Below are 26,181 nucleotides of genomic sequence, written 5' to 3' on the forward strand. Positions count from 1 at the left end.
GGACCCAAATCCTCTTCCTGCTTTTGGAGCTACCGTACTTTCCGGCGTATAAGACGACTGGATGTATAAGATTTTCCTGGGTTAAAAAGTTGTTTTATACGCTGGAAAATACGGTATATTGGACTATATTGATGGGATTGGATATAATGGATTAGATATATTGGACTACCGTATTTTCCAGCATATAAAACGACTTTTTAACCCAGGAAAATCTTATATGCTCAGTCGTCTTATACGCCGGAAAATACGGGTATATTTACTGAGACCCTCATTTAACCAATTTCCCTTCTCTCATCTCATTCCCACCCAGGGTAGCTGGACTGCACGGACCTTGGTGGGTTGCAGACCCTGGACAGATGGAATGGAGGAGGAAGCGCGTGGCCAGTGAGGGAGGGGAAGGAGGGGGATGGGGACAGACCCACAGGTGGCAGCTTCGGTGACCTGGAGCGGGGCTCCAAAGGGGACAGAAAGGCCGCCTGCTTTTCCAGCCCTGGGCGTCTACCTCCAGCATTTGGCTCTGCTGCCTGGTGCTCTGCCGCCGGGGGTCGCCAGGGGCGCTGTGGCGCGTGCGCTTGCCCTCCCCGCGGGGGCCGCCAAGGGGCGCTGTCGCGCGTGCGCGGCGGCGGGACGTAGGGCGCCGCCCCGTCCCAGCATGCTGTGCGGGTAAACAGACATGGCGGGCGAGGGGGACCCGCAGGACGCTGCGCACGACATGGGCAACCACCTGCCGCTGCTGCCTGGTAACCGCCGGCTCGGGCCGGGGCGGGGCGGGGCGGCGCGGGGCTGCAGGCGCGTGTCCGGAGCCCGCGGGCTGGCGCGGGGGTCGCCTGGGGCGGGGCTCGGGGCCGGGGGCCGGGGCTGGGCGAGGCCGGGCGGGGCGCGGGGGCCGGGCCGCGGCCGTCACCTCCTGGGCGCCCTCCCTTCGGGGTGACAGCCCGCGTGCCCCGAGCGCGCACGTCTCCGCCGGGCCCGGCCGCACTGTCACTGCCCCCGGCGACCTGGCGGACGGCCCCAGCCCGCGTCTTAATGGTGCAGACTCGCTGCGTGCGGGGCGCGGCCGCCCTCCCGGCGCCTCAGTCCCTCCGAGCCGCCCGCCAGCCCCCGCGGTGTCGGGTGGGAGGTGGAGGCGGCGGCGCTCGGCCTCGCCCTCCTGGGAGTGTGACTGTGGTCAGGGCCACCTAGGGGCGCGCTCGGTCCTCAGAGGCGCGGGAGGGTGCGAGGGGCGTCTGGAGACGTCTGGAAGCGCGTGCCCGGGGCGGGGCTGTGCAAGCTCAGGCCCGCAGGTGGGGAGGGAGAGGGAGAGGGGAGGGGGGAGGGGGGAGGTGGTTGGGTGCCTGCATCTCCTGCCGCTGGGTTGGGGGCGGGGGGGGGGTGGTTTCTGTGCAGGAAACAATTGTGGTTCAGGCAGTTGCCTAAGGAAAGCTGTGCGTGGAGGGTAGTTTGTGCACCGGGAGTGGCGTGGTTTGGAGGCGGAAGAGGCTAAGGGCACGCACACCATGCAGGGGGACCCACTGTGCACAAATAAACGCGAGGCGAGTCGGGGGGCGGGGTGGTTCTGGAGCCAGCAGCTGAACTGACCTGAAGCTCAGTGTGTCAGCTCTCCCCGCCATCAGCCATCCGCCCGCTCAGCACCTGCCACCCCGAGTGCCAGGGAGGACGGCTCCTGAGTGACCCGGTCTCGGACTTCACTCCGCTGGTTCCCAACAGTTAGGTTTTGTCCAAAAGTCAGAGGGAGAGGCCCAGAGAGCTTGTAGATGCGATAATAGTGCTTTTCTGAATCATATAGGAATTTTAAAAAAATGTATCTTTATTGTTGAAAGTGTAACATATGTCCCCTTTGCATATGGGGATTGTTTGTAAGGAAACATTGGGTTGTCCATAACCCCATGCACTATGAGTTGCTTCAAAGAATAATCCTCTTTAAGTGCCAAGGAAATAGCTAACTATTTAAGATGCAAAGAATCTATCTTGGCCAAGGAAACACTGGCCGATAAACAGGCCCATAGGGGAAGTGGGGCTCAGCCTTATTTATGAGAAAGGCTATACCACAGGGTGTCCCCGAAAAATGCATACACACTTGGAATAATGATTAATTCCATGGTTCTTTCTTTTCAGATTTAACCCATTGGAATTAATAATTACTCAAAGTGTCTATACATTTTTGGGGGACACCCCGTATATGTAAGGAAATCATTTGGGGACTAGAAAAAGTCAGAATGGCTGAAATGTGAATTTTAAAACCATGGCTTCTAGCCGCCAGCTAACAGCTGACCTGCTCACCTTTCTCTGGTGCTGCTCGCGGGTCTCTCCACACGCCAAGTGGAAGCCACGCTGTCAGGATTGTAAATAGAAGGAGTTAGGTTCAGTTAGATTTTTTATCATCGGTTTGTATTTTTCTTCATCTCTTGGTGAAACATCTGTGCTCTCAGGAGAAATTTGTACTTAAAGGAAGTGATAGACCACTGCCCGTGAGAATGTAAGGTGAAATAATGCTGCGCTCTTTGCCAAAGCCTTCTAGCTAGGAGTTCCTAGGGATCACACCAAGCCCAAGGCAGTTCCTCTATTGCTAGGCATGTGTGCTTTCTAGCCAGGGACCTCGCTGGAGGTGGTTTGATTTCAGTAATGATGTGCACAAAGGAAATGACTCTTTGGGATGACGTTTTATCTACTTAGAAGGTTCTTTGGGGCATTTAGAAATATAGGAAATAGGAGTCGAAATGAGATGCACTAAATCTTGATGGTTATTCTAGGCCAGGGCTTCGCCTGGCTCCGTGACATTTGGGCTGGAGACTTCTCTGTTTGGGGGACTGTCCTGTGGCTCGGTCAGCAGCATCCCTGGTCGCACCACTCGATCCTGGCAGGGCTCCCGTAGTCCTGACAACCAAAAATATTTCCAGACGTTTCCCACATCCCCTGAGGGGCACCCCCCTCTACCCCCGCAGTGGAGCAGCCCTGGTAGGGGTAGGAGTCGCCTGAGAAGGACAGACCCCATTTGAGAGACAGCACCTCTTCGGTGCAGCTTGTTCTAACTTTCACACCTATTGTTCGTGACGTCAGGGTTTAAGTAGGTCAGCTTAGCTCTCCTAACTCACATGTTACGTGTGGAGAAAGCTTTCTGAGGCATTTCTTCTAAAATGTTTCATGTTGCATGCAAGCTTTAAAATTCCGAAGCAGAATGTGTATGAAGATGCTTGTAGGCATTTCCTTTGCAGACAGTGAGTGATAGCCAGGGAGATGAAGTCACCGCCATGGAAGTCCTTCCGCCCGGAATGTGCGGTCATGAGTGGGCCTCCCCTCCTTCCTGTTTCCCGTAGGAATCATTAAAGTGAAAGTTTGAAAGAACCTTACAGATTGTCTTACTCATTCCGGTCACTCTTCAGATGAGGAAACTCGAGTTCAGTCAGCTGGAACGGGTTGTCTTGCGTGTCTCTCACACAGAAGGGTTCCAGCAGTGTGTGCAGATGCCCCTTTAAGGAGGGGACCCCGTACCCCTGCAGCGGGGGCTGGGCCAAGTGCGTTCCTTCCCCAGGGAGGTCACCGTGGAGAAGCCCCACAAACACGGCCTCGGCCGGGTGGTCCGGTCGGCAGCTGCCGTGTTGATCAGTCACATTGGCAGCCTTTCACCTCCCGGAACTCGTAACCTCTGTCTCATCTGAGGACACATCAACAGAGGGCCCGACAGAACTCCAGCTGGAGAGCCCGGAGCCAGCGGGGCCAGGGAGACAGTGACTGTAGCGTGGCCTCCTGGGTGGGCCCTGGAGCAGGGAGGGGACTTAGTACAAACCAGGGAATCCCAGATAAAGGGGCGCGAGCCAGCCAACTCCTCAGGGTCCCACGCTCGCTCTGGAAGTGGATGTGAGGAGTATAGGAGCGCAGCTTTTCTGTAACCCTTAAGCTTTCCTCAAACAGGACCTTGGCCAAAAGCAGTAGAAAGAGGCAGAGCCTGGGCCAGACCCCGGCCCTGCGGCCTCCTCACCATCAGCAGGGATCGCCAGGCGGGAGTGGGATCAGAACCCTGTCCTCCAGGGCTCAGACCGCGGGAAGGGTTGTGCCTGCGGGAGGGCGCGCAGCTCCGTTGTCAGCATCCGTTTGTGCTCACCTGTCTGTTCCTTCTCACAACGTTCTTTTACAGCAGAGAACGAGGAGGAAGATGAATTTGAAATGGAAGTTGAAGACCAGGATAGCAAAGAAGCCAAAAAGCCAAGTGTCATAAACTTTGACACCAGCCTGCCCACGTCGCACACGGTACGTAGCTCCGCGGCAGGTCTGACGGACGGATGGTTACTGCAGGTGAAAGTTCTCGGCTGGGGGACCGGGCGGAGCCTCGCTAGCACTGCTCACACCAGAGCCTGGGTGGGACGTGGGCGGGCCACAGAGCCGCTTCCTGGGACTCTCCAGCACTTTCCCGCGCCTCCTGCGGTCACCCTTTGAGGAGCTGTCCCCCTTCCTGTGTGTCTGCTGGTCGTGGAGCCACTAAGTTCCTTATTCTCTGCACCACTAGGTGTGGGGCGCTGCTTAACCTACTGACCTCTGACCCTGTCGTTTGTGATATTTGGGCACAGAGATGTCTTATCTCCGTCAAAATAAAGTCTTTTGAACCAGAAGAATGGTCTTGAAATTCTAAGAGCCAGAACTAGACTTGCGTGGGGGATGCTGATGCCCCAAGTTCATTGTTATTTGAGCAGATGTCAGTGCCCTCTGTTTATGTTTCCCTGGTTTGGCTTGAGTCTGTTGCGTGTGCGTGTGCCGCCACGTGACGCCCGCGTCTGCCCGCAGTACCTGGGGGCCGACATGGAGGAGTTCCACGGCAGGACGCTGCACGACGACGACAGCTGCCAGGTGATCCCGGTGCTGCCGCAGGTGGCCCTGGTGCTCATCCCGGGGCAGACGCTGCCCCTGCAGCTCTTCAGCCCGCAGGAGGTCAGCATGGTGCGCAGCCTGATCCAGAAGGACCGGACCTTCGCCGTGCTCGCGTACAGGTGGGCCTCCGCGGCGAGAAACGTGCGTGGGAGGCGGCCTGCGTGGCAGAGGGAGAGGCCTTTCCGTCCGTGTCAGGGATGCTGGTGCCCAAGGGCTGCTCTCAGTTCCCGAGGTGTGCGGGGCAAAGGAGCGTTTGCTTGGGGGCGGCGTGGGTTACCCTGAGCCCTGGTCGCTCTCGGACGGGAAACCTGTTTGTTCTTACGTGTGCTCCCGCTGTACGCGGTGAGCCGCCTCCTATAGCCGCGTTCCCCAGGCAGCATTCAGGTGGCTTTGCAGTGAGGGCGATTACTATAAGTTGCCTTCCCGGGTGCATTGCTTTCGTCAGCTTTGCGTATTTAAAAATTAAAATTAAATGTTCCAAACTGTTTCCTTCTGCAATCTGCCTGGAAGTAATGTACAGGAGAGGGAGGCGCAGTTCGGAACCACCGCGGAGATCTACGCCTACCGGGAAGAGCAGGACTTTGGAATCGAGGTGGTGAAAGTGAAAGCGGTCGGAAGACAGAGGTTCAAGGTCCTGGAGCTGAGGACACAGTCGGACGGGTAAGAGACGCCGCCTCTCACAGCGAAGCAGATGTCTCAGAACGACGTGTGTTTCTCATATTTCTTTATATGTTCACCTTCCAACTTCCAACTTCCACTCACCTTCCAACTTCCTAACTTTTGACTAGTTCTCTTTCCCTGGAAGCTGTGGCCAGTGGTTCCCAAGTTTGCTGTGCGTCAGCCACCTGGGATGTTTGTAAAACTGCAGCAGTCTGAGCGCCTGCCTCATCCATCCTGGGAGCCCCTCCCTCAGGGTCCCTGGAGGTCAGAGCAGTAGGCAGACCCACAGGGCGGTGCCAGTGGGCGTGGCTCTGGATTGAAGGCCTCTCAGCAGAGAACGGGTGGAGCTCAGAGGCTCATGGGCCTTCTGACGTTGAGGAGTTCTGGGTATTCGGTGTCACCAGTTACTCGGCTCAGCTCTTATAAGGAACTAGTGACCCGTCGGGGGACCTGACGTGCCGCCCCAATGCCCCGCCTCCGGGCCGTGCAGAGCGGCCGCCGGCCCTGCCCCCGCGGCGTGCATATGGGGCCTTGGAAACCTGGCAGAAGCCACGTGAAGTGGACGCCGGGACCCCCACGCCCCCGCAGGGCCGCAGGAACCCTGGCGGAAGCCGCACGGAGTAGCCGCTGGCCCTGACCCCGTTGCTCCGCCCCTGCTGTGGGCGCCACCATCTTGTGACGGCGTTAGGTGTGAGGGTTAATTTGCTTATTATCTCTTTATTATATAGGAGGATAGATAGTAAACTCACCTTTAAAATCTAGTCCACCTTAATTTATCCTTTTTTAAAACACACACACACATACACTAGCATTTGTCCTGATTCCTGCTGGCATCTCTCTTGGGCGTGGCCCTGGACTCTGGCACAGGTGACTCCCTGTGGAGAAGGATGCAGGTTCAGGGTTCTGCCCAGGACACTCACTGTGGAGACATCATAGCGCGAACACACCTCACTGTCACAGGACGTCTGTCTGTCTCCCTCGGGGGATGAGTGCTCGAGGACAATGGCTGAGACTTTGCCTCCACACTTAGGCCCAGACCTTCCGCCTGAGCGGGTGGAGTGTGTCCCGGGGGCCCTGCCCTGCGACACAGCCAGCTGCTTGCATGAACAGCTCCGTTCTCAGAGTGCTTCCTGGCCTCGTGCGTATAAAATATTGATTATTAGTGAACACTGTGTTCCAGAAGCCGTAATGGAAACTGACTTGGGGAAGTGTATTTCTGAGCCTGTCTTGGTATCAGTGACTTTTGATTGTGGGAAAACCATTTGACCACAAGAGGGCAGCAGACCATTAACTGACAGCAGGACACGGCATATCCACCTGAGGAGCGTGCAGCCGGGCTGGGCGAGATGTGGAGGGCACGGCCTCCCCGGTGGTCCCCAGGCCCCCGCTGGGATGCTTGCGGGGCGAGGCTGTCGGTGTGGAAGGGCTGACGCGGGACACTGCAGACCTAAGCATGGTACCGAGAGGTCTGAACTCCGGGCAGCGCTGAGTGTGCCGCTTGACCTGTCGGCTGGCCGGCGCCGCGTCCAGCACAGCTCGGAGTGCACTGGCGCCTCCTGGTCGCCGAGCCTGCACGCCCCCAAGCAAACCGCTGGGCACAGCCTTCATGTGGCCGTGTTCCCAGCGCGGGGCCGCAGCCAGGGTCGTCTCCGTCGTGTTCTGGGAATGGTGGCTTTGCTGTCGTGAGAGTTGAAGTAATTAATTGTTAAGTATGAAAAGATCATCTGTATTTGATCCTTTGCATGATCAAGTTAAACGTTGGATGAGAAAGGAAATGCACACGGAGTTAAGATACAAGGACTTCTCTGGTCTTTTCAGCTCCTCCCCATCCACGGGGTCTCATTTTCTGTTCCTTTCTCTCCCAGGAGCGGGTGATTGGATGGAAAGGGGAGGGGCAGGCAGCCTGGGGAGATGGGGCAATGGGTGTCTAATAAATTAATTTACAAGCGTCAGGATACGCACTAGTAGTTGGTTACGTGTTGATTTTTTAACTTGGTTTCATTTTTAGCCTGTATATTACCCGAAACATAAAAATCTTCCTCTCCATGCCACCCTGAGATTGAAAACCCATTCTTAGGTTATCTTTGGTTTGAACTTTGGTATGATTTATGAAAAATAGTATGTTCGAAAAACTTTTGTCTTAACATCAGCATTTGATTAATGTTTTTTAAAAAAGAAAATCTTGAAAACCTTAGTGTTTAATATTAGCCTCATGTTTAGAAACCTAATAGTTCGAGTTAGTTTACCTTAAAAGTGAACCTGTGCCTGGTCCTCGCTCCCAGAATCCAGCAGGCGAAGGTGCGGATCCTGCCCGAGTGCGTGCTGCCCTCCACCATGGCCGCCGTGCAGCTCGAGTCCCTCAACAAGTGCCGGCTGGTGCCGGCCACGCCCGCCTCCTGGGAGGACCGGTGCTCACACACGTGGTGGCAGAAGTACCAGAAGGTGAGGCGCTGACGCCACGCTCTGCAGAGACGCAGGCATGTGTCCTTTGGCTAAACCGTTCTTCTCGTAGGAAAACCAGATGGAGCCTGTTTCTACTCACTCGTACGATGTGCCCGTTTGAGTAGAAACAGCATTTATGCTTTCTGCTACAGGAAAAGATGACTGGATTCTGAATCGGGAGTAAATTGGCTTTTTGAGATGTATCTCTTAAAAGTCTGGAAAGTTTTCATTGTAACCTGATAAACCCTGCATTGATCGTCCCTTACTCTGTCAAAGAGCGTAGTGAAGGTTTAATTTTCATGTAAATTCGTATGATTGTCCATGAAGCATCTCTGGCAGGGTCAGTGTGCACCCCACCCTCCTGTTCTTGGGGTTGAACGCACCCCGTTTCAGACAGGACTCCGTTGCAGCTGGCAGGGGGCAGGGTGGGGAGCGTCGGGCTCGTGACTGGTTCCTGAGGACGCACAGACCTTGGGATTCTGTGTCTCAGTCCCAGTGTTCTAGAAGATTCCTGTGGGAAAGTTATCCCTAGGAGGCTCCCAGATTCCCGCAGCTTGAACAGGTTCTGACGGGTGGGCAGTACTGACTGCAGGTTCGCAGGCCGCTGGCCGCTGTGTGCTGTTCAAGCCTGACTCAGCCCTCACTCCCCTGGTTGGCTCCAGCAAGCAGGGCGACGGCAGGGTCGCTGCTGAAGTCGGTATGGGAGCACACCCCGACGGGACACAGGCTCCTGGACAGGTTTGGGGAACCGAGACCCTGCTCTCGGCTTTGGGGCCATGGCTTGTTCAGGTCACAGAACCCGGGCGGCATGGAGGGGAGGCCTGAGCCAGGCCTTGCCTTAATCCGCTCCCATGCCACGGTGTCTCTGTTGTGTGGGATCACTTTACCAAGTGACTTTTTCTTCTGTTTTCAGAGAAAATTTCATTGTGCAAATCTGACCTCGTGGCCCCGCTGGCTGTATTCCTTGTATGACGCAGTAAGTGACTCACCTTCGGGGAGGGGGAGAGAGAGGGAAACATCCATGATGAGAGAGAATCATGGATCAGCTGCCTCCTGCACACCCCACACTGGGGATCGAGCCCGCAACCCGGGCCTGTGCCCTGACTGGGAATTGAACCGTGACCTCCTGGTTCCTAGGTCGATGCTCAGCACTGAGCCACGCCGGCCGGGCCTTTCCTGGTTCCTGTGCCTGACACCTTCAGGACTAGATACGGAGATGGTTTAGGGTTTGAAGGAAGCCTTTGAAATTTTGTTGGGTCACATGGAGTTACACTTAGAAAATTAAAGAGTCCTTTAACAGTGTTTTGGACTTTTCTAAACAAATATGTTAACGTCTGTCTCCTGGTCCCTAGTTGGTCCCTAGTTGGTGTGCTCACGGTCACATCCACAGTGTTTTTGCTTACGTTTAATGCCCAGCATCACCCCCCCACCCCCCACCCCCCAGTAGTGCAGAGTCCCGAGACAGGCTGTCAGAACAGGTAGAGGAATCTGGGTTGTAGACACAGACTGCAGAGCGTGGCTTCTGTGGCTTCTGTCCCTTTCTCTGAGGTTTGGAGTGTCTGTAACATGGGGCCGTGTGGCTGCTGCGCTTGGCACCCAGTCCACACTCCGCACGGTCACTCGTTCCTGGGAGTCACCTGCCCGCGAGTCCCACCTGGGGCTCCACAGGTGCTGAGCTCTTGGCACCTGCACAGCCACGAGGGAGACAGGTCCCAGCCAACACCCAGCACACGGGCTTGGCGCGCACACTGAAGGGATGGTGAGCGCTCATGCGTGTGCAAGTGCCCGCGGTTCCGGCCTCGGTCCCGGGTGGAGGCGGAAAGGCTTCCTGGGCAGGAGAGGAGGCTGGTGCCCGGAGCCGAGGGCGGGCGCCTGCCAGGCCCAGAGCCCAGGCGGCAGCTGCCGGGCCAGCTGGGTTTGGGATCCGCTCCCGTGAGGAACAGGCTGACACTGGAACGAGGCTTCACTAGCGAGGACTTAATTGCTGCTGAGCGTCTTGGGGTTCTTAGCGCTGAGAAGACAGTGAATTGTCAATGTCTGAGCCTCATTAGGGCTCCTCCTGTTTTACAGGAAACGTTAATGGACAGGATCAAGAAGCAGCTGCGGGAATGGGACGAAAACCTGAGAGAGGACTCTCTTCCTTCCAATCCAATAGGTAGGAAACGTTTGTTGAACGAAACCAAAAACATTCGTTTTCTTAACTAGTGTTTCTGTCAGCTTTGAGAGGTACATACATTCTCTTGCTTCGAGTTTTAAAAAGGCGTGCATTTAGGAAGTGGGATAGCAAGGTTTAAATGCTGGGAACACCCCGTTCCCAGCAGGGCCTTCCTGAGAAGCTCAGGCTGCCCTCACCGGCTCCATTCACGGAGGCGGGCTGGCTTAACGGAACCCTGTTCTGGGACGTGTACACATCATCCCTGTGCTGTTGGGTGCTGTGTAGCTATTTTCCTGGTCTCTCAGCAGATAAACTCCTAGCGTGTTAGACTCTGTGCTTAATTGGAAAGGAGGCACTGGCAGGAACAAGTGCAGGGAAGCTGCGAGGTAACACTTCCCGAGGACACTGGGCAGCTGTGTGCTTCAGTGGCTGTGATGTGAGAAGTGCTCTCTGGAACCCGTAGAGGAGGATTTCGAAAGGACACGCTTCCCAGGTTTAAAACGTGGAAACCTGCCACGTCTCTAAGATTTCTCTTACAGAGTAGCTGCTTGTCTCCCCATTGACGACGTGCTGAGGATCCAGCTCCTGAAGATCGGCAGTGCCGTCCAGCGGCTGCGCTGCGAGCTGGACATCATGAACAAGGTGAGCACGCACCCCGGCGCCAGGCAGCGGGGGGAGTGGCTCCGGGGTCCCTCGCGGTGAGGACCAGAAGGAAACCGTGCACCTCGAGGATTCCCCTGGACCTGGGAAGCGCCAGCTGTGTGCCTCCCGGGGCGGTGGACCGCCTGTCCGCTCCGTGTGGACGCGGGCCCTGTGGTGTCAGCCGCCGCGGCCCGGAGGCAGTGGTTAGAGGGTGTCCCGTGACCTGTGTCATCACGTCACTGTGTGAGGCAGCTTTCCCCACTAATCGCCTCTTAATTTTTTAGTGTACGTCTCTGTGCTGTAAACAATGTCAAGAAACAGAAATAACAACCAAAAACGAAATATTCAGGTGAGATATTTATTACATCTTCAGTAAACTTCTGAGTACATTTCCCAGCTGTCTTCACCAATTATTGTCAAGACTCTTTCCACTGCCCACACTTCGCCTCTAGTCACTCAGCAAGTGCAACGTGAGGGCGGCGGCCTCAGGCTGGGCTCCCTCAGCCCCAGCGCGGGGACCAAGCAGCAGACCGGGCAGTCCTGCGCCCGTCCCTGCTGGAATCGGTGTTCTAGAGCAGTGCTTCCCAGCGTGGGGCGCACGCCCACAGGGGGGCAATTTGGGAATGAGTTATTAACAGTGAATTTTTTGCATTTCTTATGGTTCTAGGGGCCTCATCTACAGAATATATGTTGTGACCTATTTATGCCTTTCTGTTCTCTGTTATGTTTTGAAACCTTATTTGGTATTTTTTCATATCATTTCATATTTTTTAACTATTTCTTAAGTGATTTCTTCCTCAGACTTCAACTGTTCTTTCGTTCTTTTATTTTTCTCTTTCATGGATGCCAGGTGCTTTGGAAGCTCGTTTAGACCCAGTTAATGGCCTTTTAGGCTTCCTCCTCGTGAATAGGGGTTCACTTTTTGAATAATAAGAATTATATGTCACGGGGCGGGGCATAGGATTTTAGAGATGCTTACGTGGGGCGTGGCCAAAAAATGGTTGGGAACCACCGGTCTAGAATATAGTAAGGACGTACCATGCCTCAGGCATCACAGTCCCGTCCGGTTAAACATCCGTTTTTGCACAGCTGGCCCCAGACCAAGCAGGGCATGCTCTGAGCCTGGTCCAGTGCCGAGGGAGTGTTTGAACCGTTTGTGGCAAATTCCTAACTGCTGTCTGCGGCAGGGCTGAGGCCTAGCACTGCCCTCGGGCCCGCGTGGAAGGAACCGTGTGGGCTGAGGCCTAGCACTGCCCTCGGGCCCGCGTGGAAGGAACCGTGTGGGCTGAGTAAACCTGGGCAGCTGCCCACCTGCTGCTGTCCCTCTGAGGTTCTGCTTTTACGTAAACAAAGCGAACAGCTCAGAAGTCTTAGCTCTTGTCACCTCGCTCCTTGGTCGGCTTGTAAGAAGTCTGCTGGAACGAGGCTCCCCCATGGTGTGCTGGCTGACCCTGTGCCATCTGTTGCAGCCTGTCCCTGTGTGGGCCCATGGCGGCCTACGTGAACCCCCACGGGTACGTGCACGAGACGCTGACCGTGTACAAGGCCTCCAACCTGAACCTGATCGGCCGGCCGTCCACGCAGCACAGCTGGTTTCCTGGGTAATGTTCTGGGCACTGTTTCTTTTGGCTTTGCCTTAATTGGGCACAAAGATTTCTAAGGAGCATTGCTAGAATTATAGCCCAAAGCAGACCGTGGAATGAGGGGTTCTCTCTACATGCCCTTCATGCCGTGAGGGCTGGCGCCTGGCCAGGGTGTCCTTGCATCGGCTCCCTGACTGTGGGGTGGGGAGGAGCGGGGTGGCCCTGTGGGTGCCCTCGGGTTAACTGCACTGCCCGTCCCTGCCACCTGGGAGCCCGGGCGGGTCCCTCAGCCACGTCCTCTTCAAGAACCCTAGTATGTCTTTTCTGCCAGATCTGGATCAGCCTTTTTTGGGGGGGGGACAAGTAGAATTAACGTGTTAACCTAAATTCTAAGGTTGGGAAAAGCCCAGGGGACAAGGAAGGAAAGGGCTGCGATTCCATGGTTTGGCATGTTTTCACGAAGAGCAGAAATACCATGGCTTGTATTCTTTATATATATTTATTAGTTATTGACTTCAGAGAGGAAAGGATTAAGATCAATGAGGAGAGACTATCATTGACCGGCTGCCTCCTGCACGCCCCACAATGGGGATCAAGCCTGCAACCCAGGCATGTGCCCTGACCAGGTGTTGAACTGTGACCTCTGGTTCATAGGTCGATGCTCAACCACTGAGCCTTCCTGTTTCAGGCTGCAGTTCCGCATGAGAACTGCCCCCGAGCACTCCCTCCGGGGCAGCTGCTGCGGAGGCGGGCGCCTGTGTGCTCACAGGAGCTGGACCACGTGCTCCGCAGGACCTCGGTGTGAGGAGCGTGCAGCGCAGAGGGCCGTGTTCTCCTTGATGCTGAGAACAGGGCCCTGGGGCGACTCCCAGCAGGGTCCCTCCATAAGCTGGAGGCAGAGCTGGCCACTCGGCTCACCGTCCCTTCGCCCTTCCCGCCGCAGGTTTGCCTGGACGGTCGCCCAGTGCAGGGTCTGTGCCAGCCACATCGGATGGAAATTCACAGCCACCAAAAAGGACATGTTACCTCAGAAGTTTTGGGGTTTGACTCGCTCTGCTCTGCTGCCCACGATCCCGGACACCGAGGACGAGCTGAGCCCCGAGAAAGTGGTGCTCTGCTTGTGAACACGGGAGGGCCCGCTACTCCACGGCTGGGGCCCCGGCAGTGCCGCTTCGGAACGCCCGCTGCTGCGCGACCCGCAGAGCGGCCGGGAAGGGGGCAGCCTCAGCCACGGGCTTTGGAGGTGTAGCCTCGACGGCCCTGTGGGCGAGGAAGAGCCGCCGGGACGCCTGGTTCTCAGGAACGCCCACCTCCACAGCGTGCCGGGGTCCTGGGCAACCTGGTGTCAGGCGGCTCGTCACCGGTAGACTGCTTCCCGCAGAGCACGCGGCACTGGGATGGAGGGCGACCCCGTGAGGCGCGTGCAGAGTGGCACGTGGTCCGTGCTCCGGAGGGCCACGCTCGGGCACACAGGCCCGTTTGAAGGGGTGAGGCAGTGGCGAGGGCTCCAGAGCCCTTTTACTGGCCTTTGTTCCTCGGCTTCTAGCTTCCCTGAGACCCTGGTTTGTAAATATTAGTTAAGAGAGGCCGCTTGAGCCCCAAAGCAGTTTTCATTTTCTTACGCGTCTGTCAGTAAAACCCAGGACGGGAGCGTCTGCTCAGTGTCCGACTGTGACACTGCGGGTTCCCCTCCAAGCGCAGTCGGAACCTAGGCCACTAAGGAGCATCTGCTCCCTGTCCCCCGGGAGGCCACAAGCAGGCGCTGTCTCCCTAGGCTGTACTGTTCAGGGCCGACTGAGAAAACCTGTAAGTAAACTTTAAGAGCAAAAGTAAAACACGTTCTTTAAGTCACGTGAACCGCCTACGCAAGCAGATGGCGTAGGTGTGAGAAGTAACTTCGAGACGAAGGTCTCGCTATGCTGGTTCGCCACCTACCTCTTTGCTTGTACACTGAGGGTTCCCTGGGGGTCTTCCCATTGTGTGAACTATGGTGGTCTCGCTAGTCCTTCGCGGCTTCACCTAATTCACTGGGGCAAGTTCAACTAAGGGGGTAAAACGTGAGGCCAAAACCAACTTTGTCTTTACCAAACATGCGCCCGTGTTGACTGCCTCGCCCACAAACACCAGTGACCACCCTGCACGTGCCACCTCGTTCCAAACGCCAGTCTGTCCCCATGCTTTCCTGTGGCAGTGATGGCTGCCAGGACCCGTGTCTGCCAGTCGCTCTGCACACCCATGCTGAGGCTAAACCCGCGAGGGCGGGGCGCAGCTGTGACATTTGCCCCTGAAGGTGTCATCTCAGAATGTCCCTTATTGCTCACTGACACTTGCAAATAAAACTCTAATAAGTAAACACGTGCATATACTCCTTTAAAGTGTGTTCTACGTGACGAACCTGGACCTGAAGCCACTAAGCCTGCACACCCCCCTCCCGCCCTCGGGATGCAGGGACGCTGTGCAGTGGGCCCTTCCCAGGCAGTGGGTGCTGAGTGTTTCAGCGAGTCCTTCCCAACGCCTGCACTCACGGCCCTGGTCTGGGCTCCCTCTCAGCAGAAGCCCCGTTACATGGAGGGTTTCCACACCTCCTCTTAGCGGCTTTCACAGAAATATGGCGACTGCCAGTACAAAGATGCTCAGAGTGGCTACACAGGAAGGAAAGCCAATTATAAAAGGTCAGGGTACAGTTACAGCCTACACAGGTTACACGGGCAAGGCCAACTAGCCTCTTCCCAGTAGGAACTACTCCAGGAGAACGTTAGTTCAGGGCTGTCAGACAGCACCAGTGACACTCCTGTGACGTGGGGATCGTGTGAGGCCATGTGCAGTGGCACGTGGTCTGTGCTCCCGAGGGGAGGTAGCCTTCACCTCATGCCTGAAGTACAGCGACTCCCAGAGTAAAAGGCTTTATTCTCTGAAGACCCTCGGCCGCCTTCACGCCGCTACTCGAGTCTCTTGAGCCTCCCCAGGGCAGAGGTGCGAGCGGCTTACCGCTGTCCTGCTGGCGGCGGCTCTCACGGACTTAGCTCTTCTTTATGTGACTCAGCAGCTCGTCCTTCTCCATCCGGTAACCACTCCTCTTCCACTGGTCCCGCAGCTGCTGCAGCAGCGCCCCGATTTCCTTCCCGGAGGAGATGCCCGCCTTCCTGATGTCGTGGCCGCTGACGGGGAACGCGGGCACGGACCACTGCTGCAGGGCCCGCAGGAGGCCGGGCTGGCCCTGGTACTTCAGCAGCTCCCAGACGCGGGCGGCGGCGTCGGGCTCCCTGGACTGAGGGCCAACATCAGACAGTGCCACACACATTAGAGAGCATGCTAACGGCCCCAGCCTAGAGTTACATACGTGCTCATGGGAAATTCTCAGTTAAAATACATGAAGTCCACAAAACACGTTGTGGGTGTCCGTGTTAGCTTTGCCCGGCCGGTGTGGCTTAGTGGTTGACATCGACCTATGAACCAGGAGGTCACGGTTTGATTCCTGGTCAGGGCACATGCCCGGGTCGTGGGCTTGATCCCCAGTGTAGGGGCGTGCAGGAGGCAGCCAATCAATGATTCTCATCACTGACGCTTCTATCTCTCCCTCTCCCTTCCTCTTGGAAATCAATAAAAATGTATTTAAAAAAAGTTAGCTTTACTATTAGGATGGACTGCACTGACCACGACGGGTACGTACTTACATCTATAATGAAGTCCTGATAGGGTTTCAGTGGTTCGGAACTATCCGTTGCTTTAGTTAAGTCGTTCCTGTATTTCACTAGAAACAAACCAAGGTTTTTCTCTTCTTTTGAAATCTTCAACCTCAAATCCAATTTTGTGACATCATCCTGTACTTTGAATAATGAGGCCAAGAGAGTCATTGGCTTTGGTGAAAATCCTTCAACATTTTTACTGACTTTGTCAAATTCTTCCAAACTCGTATTCGCAGGTAAACCTGTCGGGATAGGAGCCTTTTTCACTGTCTGTACAGCGGTGACATTTAGTGAGCTCCCCCCGCTCCCCCCACACACACACGCTACACCAGCCACTGCTCTGCCAGGCAGAAACGCCTGTGGCCAGGACTCGGTGTTGGTCCGATCGGGTGGCCTCCATCCACTGGGACTAGTGATGGCTGCTGGCCTCACCCCCTCGCCCTGCACACCAGGGCAGCTGTAAAGCGTGTGTGTCCATTAACTGGCTGAGCAGGCGGCAGAGATGGCCATCAGGCCCAGGGACACAATCCAATGCAAACTCCTGGGGGGCAATGGTAAGACACGTACACACATAACACCTCAATGAAAAAATGAAAAAATGCAAACTCCTGGGGGGCAATGGTAAGACACGTACACACATAACACCTTAATGAAAAAATGGGAAAAAAAATGCAAACTCCTGGCCACTCACTTGACGTGTGGCCACAGAGCACCCACTCCTTCAGCCCTGGCGGGGGCCCAGCTAATTAGAGCATCATCCATGCACCAAAAGGACACGAGTTCAATTCCTACTCAGGGCGTGTACGGGAGACAACAGACCAATGTTTCTCTCTCAAAAAATCATAGAAACACGTCATCAGTTGACGATTTAATAAAAGAGCATCCACCTGCTCCAACAACTGTCTATTCAAACTATCTCCAAGTTTGCCCATACAAGAGGCACAGATACACCCACTGTTCTGAGTGTGAATTATAACGGTTCCTATGCCTGCCACTCTTCTGAGTGCCGTGTGCTAACTCTCCGAACCAGCCGCAGTAGAAAGAGGCTGTTTTCATCCCCAGGTTTAGATTCAGAAACTAACAGGCGAGGAACCCACGCCACAGAGCCAACAAGTGGCAGAGGCTCATTCCAACGGTCTGGCTGCAGAGGCCACTGGACCCCTATCTACGCTGTGTCTGAGTCCCCCCACCCGTGACAACTGTCCTTCCCCATCCTCAAAGCTCATTTTGGAATATTCCACTTGTCCTTTGGGGATTCTTCAACTGAACTAAACACATTCCCTACGGAATGCTGAGCCAGGCATTTCACCTCCATAAGTGCGGAACGTGTGGCCTGGCCTCACCTATGTAGGGAGCCACGTCAAGGTCGTAGATGAGGTGAACCAAATGATTGACATGATTTCCAACCAGAATTTTTTTCAGCTCCACCCAAATCCTCTCTCCTGAAATTCCGCCCAGGCCTTTGGCATTTTCTGCAATTGCTTCCAAAGTCTCAGGATCGTGGTCACCAGGTTCGTCAACAATTCTCCCATAAAACCTACAAAACAGAGTTCTCGGAGTGGATCCCCGCTGTCAGCACCCGCCCAGGAAGATCCATTTCCAACCTCCCGGGACCTTCCCCACCAGCCAATCACAAGCATACAACCAGTACCTTCCCCACCAGCCAATCACAAGCATACAACCGGTACCTTCCCCACCAGCCAATCACAAGCATACAACCGGTACCTCCCCACCAGCCAATCACAAGCATACAACCAGTACCTTCCCCACCAGCCAATCACAAGCATACAACCGGTACCTTCCCCACCAGCCAATCACAAGCATACAACCGGTACCTTCCCCACCAGCCAATCACAAGCATACAACCGGTACCTTCCCCACCAGCCAATCACAAGCATACAACCGGTACCTTCCCCACCAGCCAATCACAAGCATACAACCGGGACCTTCCCCACCAGCCAATCACAAGCATACAACCGGGACCTTCCCCACCAGCCAATCACAAGCATACAACTCGGGGTGGGGGGCTAGCGGGGGCCTGGAAATCTTATAGTCCGTCCTCTACCTTCTCTTTTTTCTACACGAGAAACCCGAAAGCTAGTAAAATACAAGTAACTTCTTAAAGTTGGCAAGAGCCAGGCCGCCCGCCTCACTCACTCGCACGTCGCCGAGGGAGTGGGGAGGGGCGTCCAGCGCAGCTCGAGTGAAAAGGGCCTCCTGGTCCAGGCGCCCAAACAAGGCCGGATGTGACCCGAGCAGCCCAGCCCACACGCCGCCCGCCTGCCACATCGGAATGAATGACGTTTCTAACGTGGCGTGCCTGTCCCTGACACTGGTGTTCACAGCATCTCAGCACTGACCTCAAACTATACCCGTTCATTCATCCTTGGCTCCGTCTCCCCTGGAGACTCACGTGGGATGTCACCGCTTTGTGCACTGACTACTGTGCCTGTCACATGGTCAGAACTGTATTCTAGTAATAACTATCATTTTAAAAACCCTTACCTGAAATATCTTAAAATTCTAAGGTAATCTTCTTGTATCCTCTTTTTAGCATGTCCAACAAATCTCACTTTCTTATTTTTTAAATCTTCATAGCCATTGAAGTAGTCATATAAAGTACCATCAAAGCCTGTTCATGGGAAAGGGGAGAAGAATGACAAATGAGAACTGGAAAGCAAGGTGGTAGATCTACAAACGGAATATTACTCGGCAGTGCTCGGCCGTGAAAAAGAATGAAACCTGTCCCCTGGGAAGTGGGGGCCCCGAGGGCATCGGGCTAAGGGAGCAAGTCAGACAGAAGCCGGCGCCAGTGCCCTTGCTTCACGCTGGCGAAGGCGTGGGCGCGGGCTGCACAGCGGGCCAGGAGCCAGGGTTCCCCAGGCGGGCATGCAAGGACCGAGGTGAACACTCATCCCCACGTTACCCAGGAACATCGAGTTGACAGTGAGGTCTCGGCGCTCGGCGTCTCTCTGCCAGTCAGTCGTGAATTCCACCTCCGCGTGTCTTCCGTCCGTGACCACGTCAATCCGCAGTGTGGTGATCTCAAAATTTTCGTTATGCAGCTGTAATTACATGGTTTTTAAAAATTAGGTGTTAGAGTCACTGGATGGGCTGAAAGCAAAGTCGAGTCCTGACATGAGGCAGCTCTTTCTCTTCAGAGTCAGCTGATGCACACGCACCTCGACCCAGAAAGGCACCCACGGTATTCACAGACGGATCCAAAGGATATTTTCCTAAAAGATGAGTCTGACACGAAAATGGCCACCGGGATAAGTAAGTGATGTGACAGAGGGGAGAAGCCCTCTGCTGCTTCTACTTCAAACCCGGCTGCTCTCTGAAACCCTTTCTGACGGATCCAGCATGCAGAGAGCTGAGCGTCAGTTTATAGAACGTAGCCACTGAGCGAAGGGCTGACAGAGGGAGAAACGGGGAGCACAGCAGGCAGCTCCTGCACCCCTAACCACCAAGGAGGTTACTGTGAGGCCTCCGTCCACCTTGGCTGGAGGGACCGTCTGCAGCGGCGAGAAGTCGAGTAGCTGTGACAGTGACGGGAGCTGAGCCGTGAGAACTCAGCAGGACCTGCGCACACTGACGTGCAGGAGCGAGGAGATGGCTCCAGAGCAGTGAGGAAGGGGCGGGCGGGAGAGAGTGCGCCTGCCACGGCAGGGGGAGCAGCAGGGAGGGGGAGCAGCAGGGAGCAGACACGGCAGGGGGAGCAGCAGGGAGCGTGCACGGGGCAGGGTGAGCCGCAGGGTCTCACATGCACACGGGCGTCTCCGCACAGGACCTGGGAGCCAAGCGAGCACTACACATCTGTTCTAGAATTCCTCTCAGCCTCACACACTCTCTTCCGGAGAGCCAGCTAGTTCTCGCTCAGAATTCCAGAACTCAGGAGGCTGAGGCACAGGGAAGCAGTAAGAAAGGGTTTGAAATGTGAAGGCTGAGAACTGCCATGAACACAGGACTCCCAGGATGCGTCCCCCCGAGAAGCAGGCAGCCCACAAAAAGCCCCATCTAAGGACAGACACATCCTGGGGCGGCAGACACAGAGGATCATGGGAGTGACCACCACGAAGAAAACGAGATGAAGTGAAAAGAGTAACCAGGACCCGCACCCCTTTCCTCGTCAGCAGGCTGTTCTAACCGGACACTGAGGGCTCCGCTGACGTCCCCCAACGACACGCCGGCCGACAGCGACGCCCCAGAGACATAAAGCTCTCCAGGTGTCACAACCCCCAGAAGACACCCAACACCAGGGAGGGCCCAGGACGCCCGGCTTCAGTCAAAGGAAAGAAGGAACCCGCGCAGAGGACGGGACGACGCTGGAAGCCAGTCCACACGCCACCTGAGGGGAATCACGGCAGGAAGCTTTCCAAAGAAAGATCCTTGGAAAGACCATCGGACACCTGACAAGACGCAAGACTTGCAAAAAGAACAAAGACGGGGCGGTCAAGTTACGGCAATCTGGAAAGGAAAGGGAAAGGCAGGCGAATGTAACCAGAGGAGACAAAAGGTGAACCTGGGCTAGTCCCCGGCCCAGGCCCAGCATCACAGGCGTTTCCGGGGAGGAGACCTGGAACACGGGGTGAAGTTAGCACCCGGGAGGCCCACCAGGGGCGCTGTGTGGTCAATGAGACAAACAAAACGCAAGGCCCGTCAGCCTGAGAGTGAAAACACCAGGGAGAGAGAGCAGAGAGGCTTCCGGGAGGGAGCACCCTCCGGTGCCAGAAGGAGACGCACCCGGGCCGCGGTTTCTCCGGAGGCTGCGGGCAGAGCCGTCCCAGGTCCAAGTCCGCAGCTAACAAACCACCAGACCAGGTGAGTGTAAAGCAACCCTCACCCCCAGGGCGCCAGCAAGGAAGAACGCCCAGGGTCCCGGAGACAGGCCGTGGAGGAGGGAGAGGAGGAGGCTCCCGGGGCTGGTGCAGGGGAGCGGGAGGCAGCGGGCGGGCGGCCCGGACCGTCCAGGTGAGGGCCCGAAACAAGGACTGAAACCTGGTCGCTGGAGTGGACTGAGAGGACCCTGACAGTGTGACAGCCAGGACAAATCGGGGCACACACACGGAAAGCGACGTCCAAGAAAATTGCTGTTAACTGCAGGGAACATAAAGTCACGTGACACCAGAAATGTGGTCACAACATGCCTGTGATGCGGCTGTGCACAGGCCACAGGGGGACACGGGACGCTGACTTAACCCAACAGCAGGGCCACAGGCCACAGGGGGACACGGGACGCTGACTTAACCCAACAGCAAGGATGATGCCGAGAAACGGCCGCGGCTGGTGTGGCACATCCCCCTCCCTCCCTAGTAGGACCTCGAGTCAACAGATCCCACCTGAAAACTGGGAAATCAACATGAAACAAACACCAGGCACAGAAAGGTGTTCTGGGAACCCGCAGCAGAGGTGACGGAAGGATCCGGGGAAGGAGCGGTGCGGGGAGGGGAGGGGTGGCTCTCTCAGGAGCGTGGTGATTTGCTGGTCGTAACTAGGAAATGTGTGTAAGCTGTGAGGTCAGGCCCGGGCAGCGGTGGCTGTCGGTGTCCCTCACCCTGGCCGTGACGGTCCCGTGCTTCTCCCCCTTGTTGTTGATCATGCGGACGCCGGCGGCCTGGAACAGCCCCTTCATCTGCTCGGGCGTGGCGGTGGTGGCGAAGTCCACGTCCTGCGGCTTCACGCCCGTCAGCAGGTCCCGCACGGCGCCGCCTGCTATCCGCAGCTCGTGGTTTTCTTTGGCAAATAACTCTGATGAGAAAGATATTTTTATTTCAAGGTGTTTCCCCGAAGGACCCCAGGTTACGTGGTTTTCCAGCCTGTGAGAGCTGGCGGGACCCGCCCGAGCACCTTCCTCCTGTGGACGTGGGAGGACAGGCCCACAGGAAGGGAGGGTCTCGGTGAACGCCCCCCCCAAAGCCACTCCACTGGGGACGCTCTCCTGATGGTCAATTCCACGATGTTAGTCGGAGCTGCAGGACGAGGCTATCTTTCTGCGTCCTGATCACATGAGAGGTACCCGCTCCCCGCACGGGAACAGAACTGTGGTGGCCGAGCTTAACAGAAAGGGGCTTCGTGGAGAGTGTGTTTTTAAACAGGTTTCTTCCTCTGAGGCAGGGTATGTGGCGGAACTGTGATCGATGAAAACCACAGACACAGTCACGGAGGCCTGCCCCACCAGGCGTGAGGCTTAGAACCTGCACACGACCGGCTGGACCCAGGGAGGCTCATCTCACCCAGCATCGCCCCTCGCCACATTAGCAGCTACACGAGGCACCTGAGCCACCAAGATTGGCAAGGGAAACCCAAAACCTATCTTCTGAGAAGTCTCCTCCCCTGTCCCTGAAAATCCTAATATTCCTGCCCCCCACCCCTCCCAGAATGCCCTACGCCAGGGTTAACTGAGCCTCAACAAGGGAAGGAAACCCGCTGGGAGGGGCTGCAGTCTGCGGAGGAGCCCCGCTGTCTCCCGCTTCACTCAAAAACTCCCTCACTTTTAAAGTCTAGGCTGGCTCGAATTCGGATTCTTTCCTGCCCAAGCCAAGAACCACAGTGGCTCATGGACCGGGGAATGCCTGCATCACCTCCAAATTAAAAACCCCCACAATATCTAAGCAGCTTTTGGCATGCACAAATGGGCATGTTTAAGTTAGTGGCCCGACCCTGTTCTGTATGTAAGTACTTGGCACATAGAAAAAACATGCTTTTTACTGGTCATGTCTTGTCTCCTCTTGTGATTTCACTATCACTGGGAATCACCTTTCTTTCAATGGCGGAAAACAACAAAAGGCGCAATGTGGCCGAAACACGAGAACCTTCTGCTTCTCCGTGCTCACGGCTTCCCTCCGCGTACACGGACTTCCAAAGCCAAAGGCAGCAGCCCCTCACCTGTGAGGCTCTGCAGCCCCTCCGTGAACAGCGACTGGAACTCCGGAGACTGCACCTTCATTGTGAACAGATGTCGCTGCAGGAGGCGCAGTCCCGCCCGGCCACCGCTCAGCCACCTGGGGTGCAGGCACCTCAGCATCTGCGACACAAATGCGGGAGCACTCAAGGACGGAATTTAAAAGTGGCGGGAAATGGGGGGGGGGGGCACGCTGCAATTTTATTTATCGACTGAGACGATCGTCTCCCGTGTGGATGGGAACCTGAAGGCACCAGTGGGAGAGGCAGGTCCCAGGGATCTCCCGGAGCGGGGACCAGGCTCCCGGCGGCCCGCTCACTGTCCCAGGCCCTCGCAGGGGCGGGCCGCGGGGCACAGCGGGTCAGAGTCGCAGGGACACCGGGCGTCCCAGGTGCCTGCCAGCCTCGCCCCCCGTCCCGCCTGACATTCTGGCCAGGGGACGTCCTGGGCTTCGTGAAACAGGTGAGTCCCGGGACGGCCGCCCTCTCCCCACGCCTGCCGGCCCTGATGCCCCTGTCCCCGCACCCCGCTCCGCTCGCCATCAGCACAGCGGCGACGCAGAAACGGCCAGAGACCCGCTCCGCGGGGTGGAAAGCGGGGGTCCGGGCGTTCCCCACCAGGAACGCGCCAGCGCCCTACCCAGCCCACGGCCGGACGGCGCCTCCTGCGCCTCCATCGGAAATCCCGCGGGGCCCGGCCCTAAGGCCGCGCCTCCACACCGGGCGCCGGGCTGAACGGCTCAGCGAGACCCCGGGGGTCCTGACGCGGGGCCCGGAGGGGCCCGGAGACGGCCGGCAGCTCCGTCGGGCCCGGCCCCAGGGCGGGCGAGCGTCTGGGCACCCGGCCCGCGGGTCCCGGGGACGGGCCCCGCGCGTGAAGGTCCCACCGCCCTCTTCCCGCGACGCGCGCCCCGTCCACTCACCCGGCCCGCCGCGGACTCAGCCCCGCACGCACTTCCGGCTGGCCGCCGCCGTGACGTCACTCTCTCGCGCCGATCGGTGGCCAATGGAGAGTGTCATAGGAGCGTGGGCGGGGTCCTAGGCAGCGTGTGGGCGGGGCCTGGGCGGGCTTTGAGGCGACGCGGGGGCGGGGCCTGGGCGGGCTCCTGGCTCCGAGGCCCGCGGCCAGCCCGCCTCCTGGGGACCCGCGGGACCGGCCTGCTCTGTGTGTCTCTCCTCCGCACGCCTCTCGCTCGCCCCGCGGTGGCCGGACGCGCCCCTGCACCGCACACCTGTGTGCACAGGTTTCCTCCGTGAGACGTGACTGCTGACGCTCCCTCGGTTTACTGCTCGGCCAACGCCACCTGGTCGCTTTCGCCTGCTCCCCGACTCGTGCTGCACTCCGGACCATTCCGCACCCACGCGGGGCACAGGAAGAACAAAACTGTTCACCATCGGAATCGGAGACACACAGGGAAGACCCAGGCCGAGTGTCCCAGACGCACGCCCCCTGGCGGGCAGCCCTCCAGCCGGTGCACATTCCCCGGCGTCTCTCCGGTGCCCGCCTGGCCCGGGCAGCCCCGGCCTGGCCTGGGCGGCGAGCTGGCAGCTGTCAGCGAGGAGCTCGCATTGGACGCCGTCCTGCCGCTTTTTCCGCAGCGGGGGCGGGGCAGAGGGTGGAAGGAGGGCAGTGCAGCCTCGCTCCTCAGGTGGGAAACGGCCCCGCAGTTCTTCCGGGGAGTCTACCAGTCATCTTAACAAACACACAAGTCCTCACCTCACCGTGTCTTCCTTTAATGTTTTAAAGTGGAGCCTTTTCAATATAACTTAATGACCTGATTTCTCCAAAAATGTCCTTAAAATATTGGTGTGCCATCATATTTCTGTGCTTTTGCTGGAAACCCATCTTTGTCACTAATAGAGAGATGTAACAGGGAACCGGGAAGGCTGGTCAACCTTAATTGCTCTGAAAGGTCGGAGCTAATCACTCATTGTTTGGTTGAGACAGTGGAAGCTAAAGCAGCCTCCACCTGTTAGTCTCATGTAAATTCTTGCTGATTGGCTGTTATTGGAACTTCCTGCCTAAAGGATATGGGTGTATCCCATAACCTTAATAAAAGGGATAGAAAAGCCAGGGCGAAGAGTAGTCCTCCCCCTAGAGGTGGACTCCCGCCTGGCCCCCCCATTTCCCAAATTAATACTTTTCTAGTCTCTTTTCATTTGTGTGCGGCCTTCTCCAGAACCCGAACCCTGAACCAGAACCCTGAACCCCGCGGGACGTGAAAGGGGCTCCCACATGGCTTCCAATGATCAGATATGTCTTGAAGGGTGTTCAGTATCCGGTGTCAAGAAGCACGGGACTAGCTTTCCAAGTTGCATTGATTCAGTGCAACTTCTTAACGCAGTAACGAATGCGTGCATCCTGATATCCCAGACAGACTGACCAGGAAAAAAAAAAAAAGACATATGAGTGCCGATATTAACAGGACAAAAGGAGACGTTATGGACAATTTAAAACCACCAGTTGGACATTGTAGATGGAATGCACAAACTCTTTGGAAAATGCAACGTATCAGAACGGAAGCAAGATGAAATGTTAAAATCTGAATAGCCCTTTACGATGAAAGAAATTAAAATTTGTTCAACAAAGTTCCCACAAAGATAATTCCAAGCCCAGATGGTTTCAGTGGTCAGATTTATCAACCACTTAAGGAAGAAATAACACCAATCTTGCACAATTTTTGTTCAGAAAATAGAAGAGGGAACACATTTCCTCTCATAACACTGATTACAACCCTAAAATACATGTTATCAAAAAAAATGTATAGATCAATATCCACACAAACATAGACACGAATATTTTTAATAAAATATTAGCAAATTCGATTCCTGTCAGGGGCCTTGGGTGCAGGCTCAGTCCCTGGCCCTGGTCTGGGCACCTATGGGAGGCAACCCATTGATGTTTTTCTCCCTCCCTCCCTCCCTCCCTCCCTTTTACTCATCCTAAAAATCAATGGAAAAATACCCTCTGATGACAAGTAACAAGAATATATATATATATATATGCAAATTGAGTCCACATCGACGAGTCAGAAATCCTACAGGAAGTATTCTCTGTGCAGACCCCAAGCCCCAAAGGAAATACCATGAACAGAGAGTCCTATTAGGACGGGAAGGCTTTTCTTCTGCCATGGAAACCCCACAGCCATGGGTACTGTGAACGAAAGGAGCCACCTGCTAACCTGACAAGCTCAGGGGAGGCCTGTATGGCAGTCTTGAAAACTCAGAGACCTAAAATAACCACCAAAGATGG

General features: G+C 56.1%; 2 protein-coding genes across 3 annotated transcripts; one reads left to right on the plus strand and one right to left on the minus strand.

Annotated features, from left to right (window-relative positions):
• Window positions 1-647: 647 nt before the first annotated feature.
• Window positions 648-13,477, plus strand: CRBN (cereblon). Its single transcript, XM_079794527.1, has 11 exons — window positions 648-740; window positions 4,133-4,245; window positions 4,777-4,979; window positions 5,371-5,520; window positions 7,803-7,962; window positions 8,876-8,938; window positions 10,033-10,117; window positions 10,644-10,759; window positions 11,044-11,108; window positions 12,229-12,360; window positions 13,286-13,477. Exons 1-11 carry the CDS (start codon window positions 674-676, stop codon window positions 13,464-13,466), a joined length of 1,335 nt encoding a protein of 444 aa, XP_079650653.1. The 5' UTR covers window positions 648-673; the 3' UTR covers window positions 13,467-13,477.
• A 1,867-nt stretch (window positions 13,478-15,344) lies between these two features.
• Window positions 15,345-23,900, minus strand: TRNT1 (tRNA nucleotidyl transferase 1). 2 transcript variants are annotated; one of them, XM_079794528.1, is made up of 8 exons: window positions 23,852-23,900; window positions 22,914-23,052; window positions 21,583-21,776; window positions 18,955-19,093; window positions 18,534-18,660; window positions 17,372-17,565; window positions 16,017-16,270; window positions 15,345-15,610 (listed from the first exon to the last, which is right to left on the minus strand). In XM_079794528.1, the coding sequence occupies exons 2-8, from the start codon at window positions 23,050-23,052 to the stop codon at window positions 15,362-15,364; spliced, it is 1,296 nt and encodes a 431-aa protein (XP_079650654.1). In that variant the 5' UTR covers window positions 23,852-23,900; the 3' UTR covers window positions 15,345-15,361. The 2 variants fall into 2 exon arrangements, with proteins under 2 accessions (XP_079650654.1, XP_079650655.1); XM_079794529.1 differs by lacking the exon at window positions 23,852-23,900 and adding an exon at window positions 23,569-23,838.
• Window positions 23,901-26,181: the final 2,281 nt, after the last annotated feature.

Source organism: Cnephaeus nilssonii (genome assembly GCF_951640355.1).
Source record: "Cnephaeus nilssonii genome assembly, chromosome: 17".
Lineage (NCBI taxonomy): Eukaryota > Metazoa > Chordata > Mammalia > Chiroptera > Vespertilionidae > Cnephaeus > Cnephaeus nilssonii.

What these genes read in the sequence shown, in the direction of transcription:
- CRBN (XM_079794527.1), top strand. Translation starts at nt 674, where the DNA reads ATGGCGGGCGAGGGGGACCCGCAGGACGCTGCGCACGACATGGGCAAC. An exon ending in TTCGCCGTGCTCGCGTACAG is followed by an intron (nt 4,980 to 5,370) that starts GTGGGCCTCCGC and finishes TCTGCCTGGAAG; the next exon opens with TAATGTACAGGAGAGGGAGG. An exon ending in CAGCACAGCTGGTTTCCTGG is followed by an intron (nt 12,361 to 13,285) that starts GTAATGTTCTGG and finishes TTCCCGCCGCAG; the next exon opens with GTTTGCCTGGACGGTCGCCC.
- TRNT1 (XM_079794528.1), bottom strand. Translation starts at nt 23,052, where the DNA reads ATGCTGAGGTGCCTGCACCCCAGGTGGCTGAGCGGTGGCCGGGCGGGA. An exon ending in GGGGCTGCAGAGCCTCACAG is followed by an intron (nt 21,777 to 22,913) that starts GTGAGGGGCTGC and finishes CTTTCTCATCAG; the next exon opens with AGTTATTTGCCAAAGAAAAC. An exon ending in TGACGTGGCTCCCTACATAG is followed by an intron (nt 16,271 to 17,371) that starts GTGAGGCCAGGC and finishes CTATCCCGACAG; the next exon opens with GTTTACCTGCGAATACGAGT.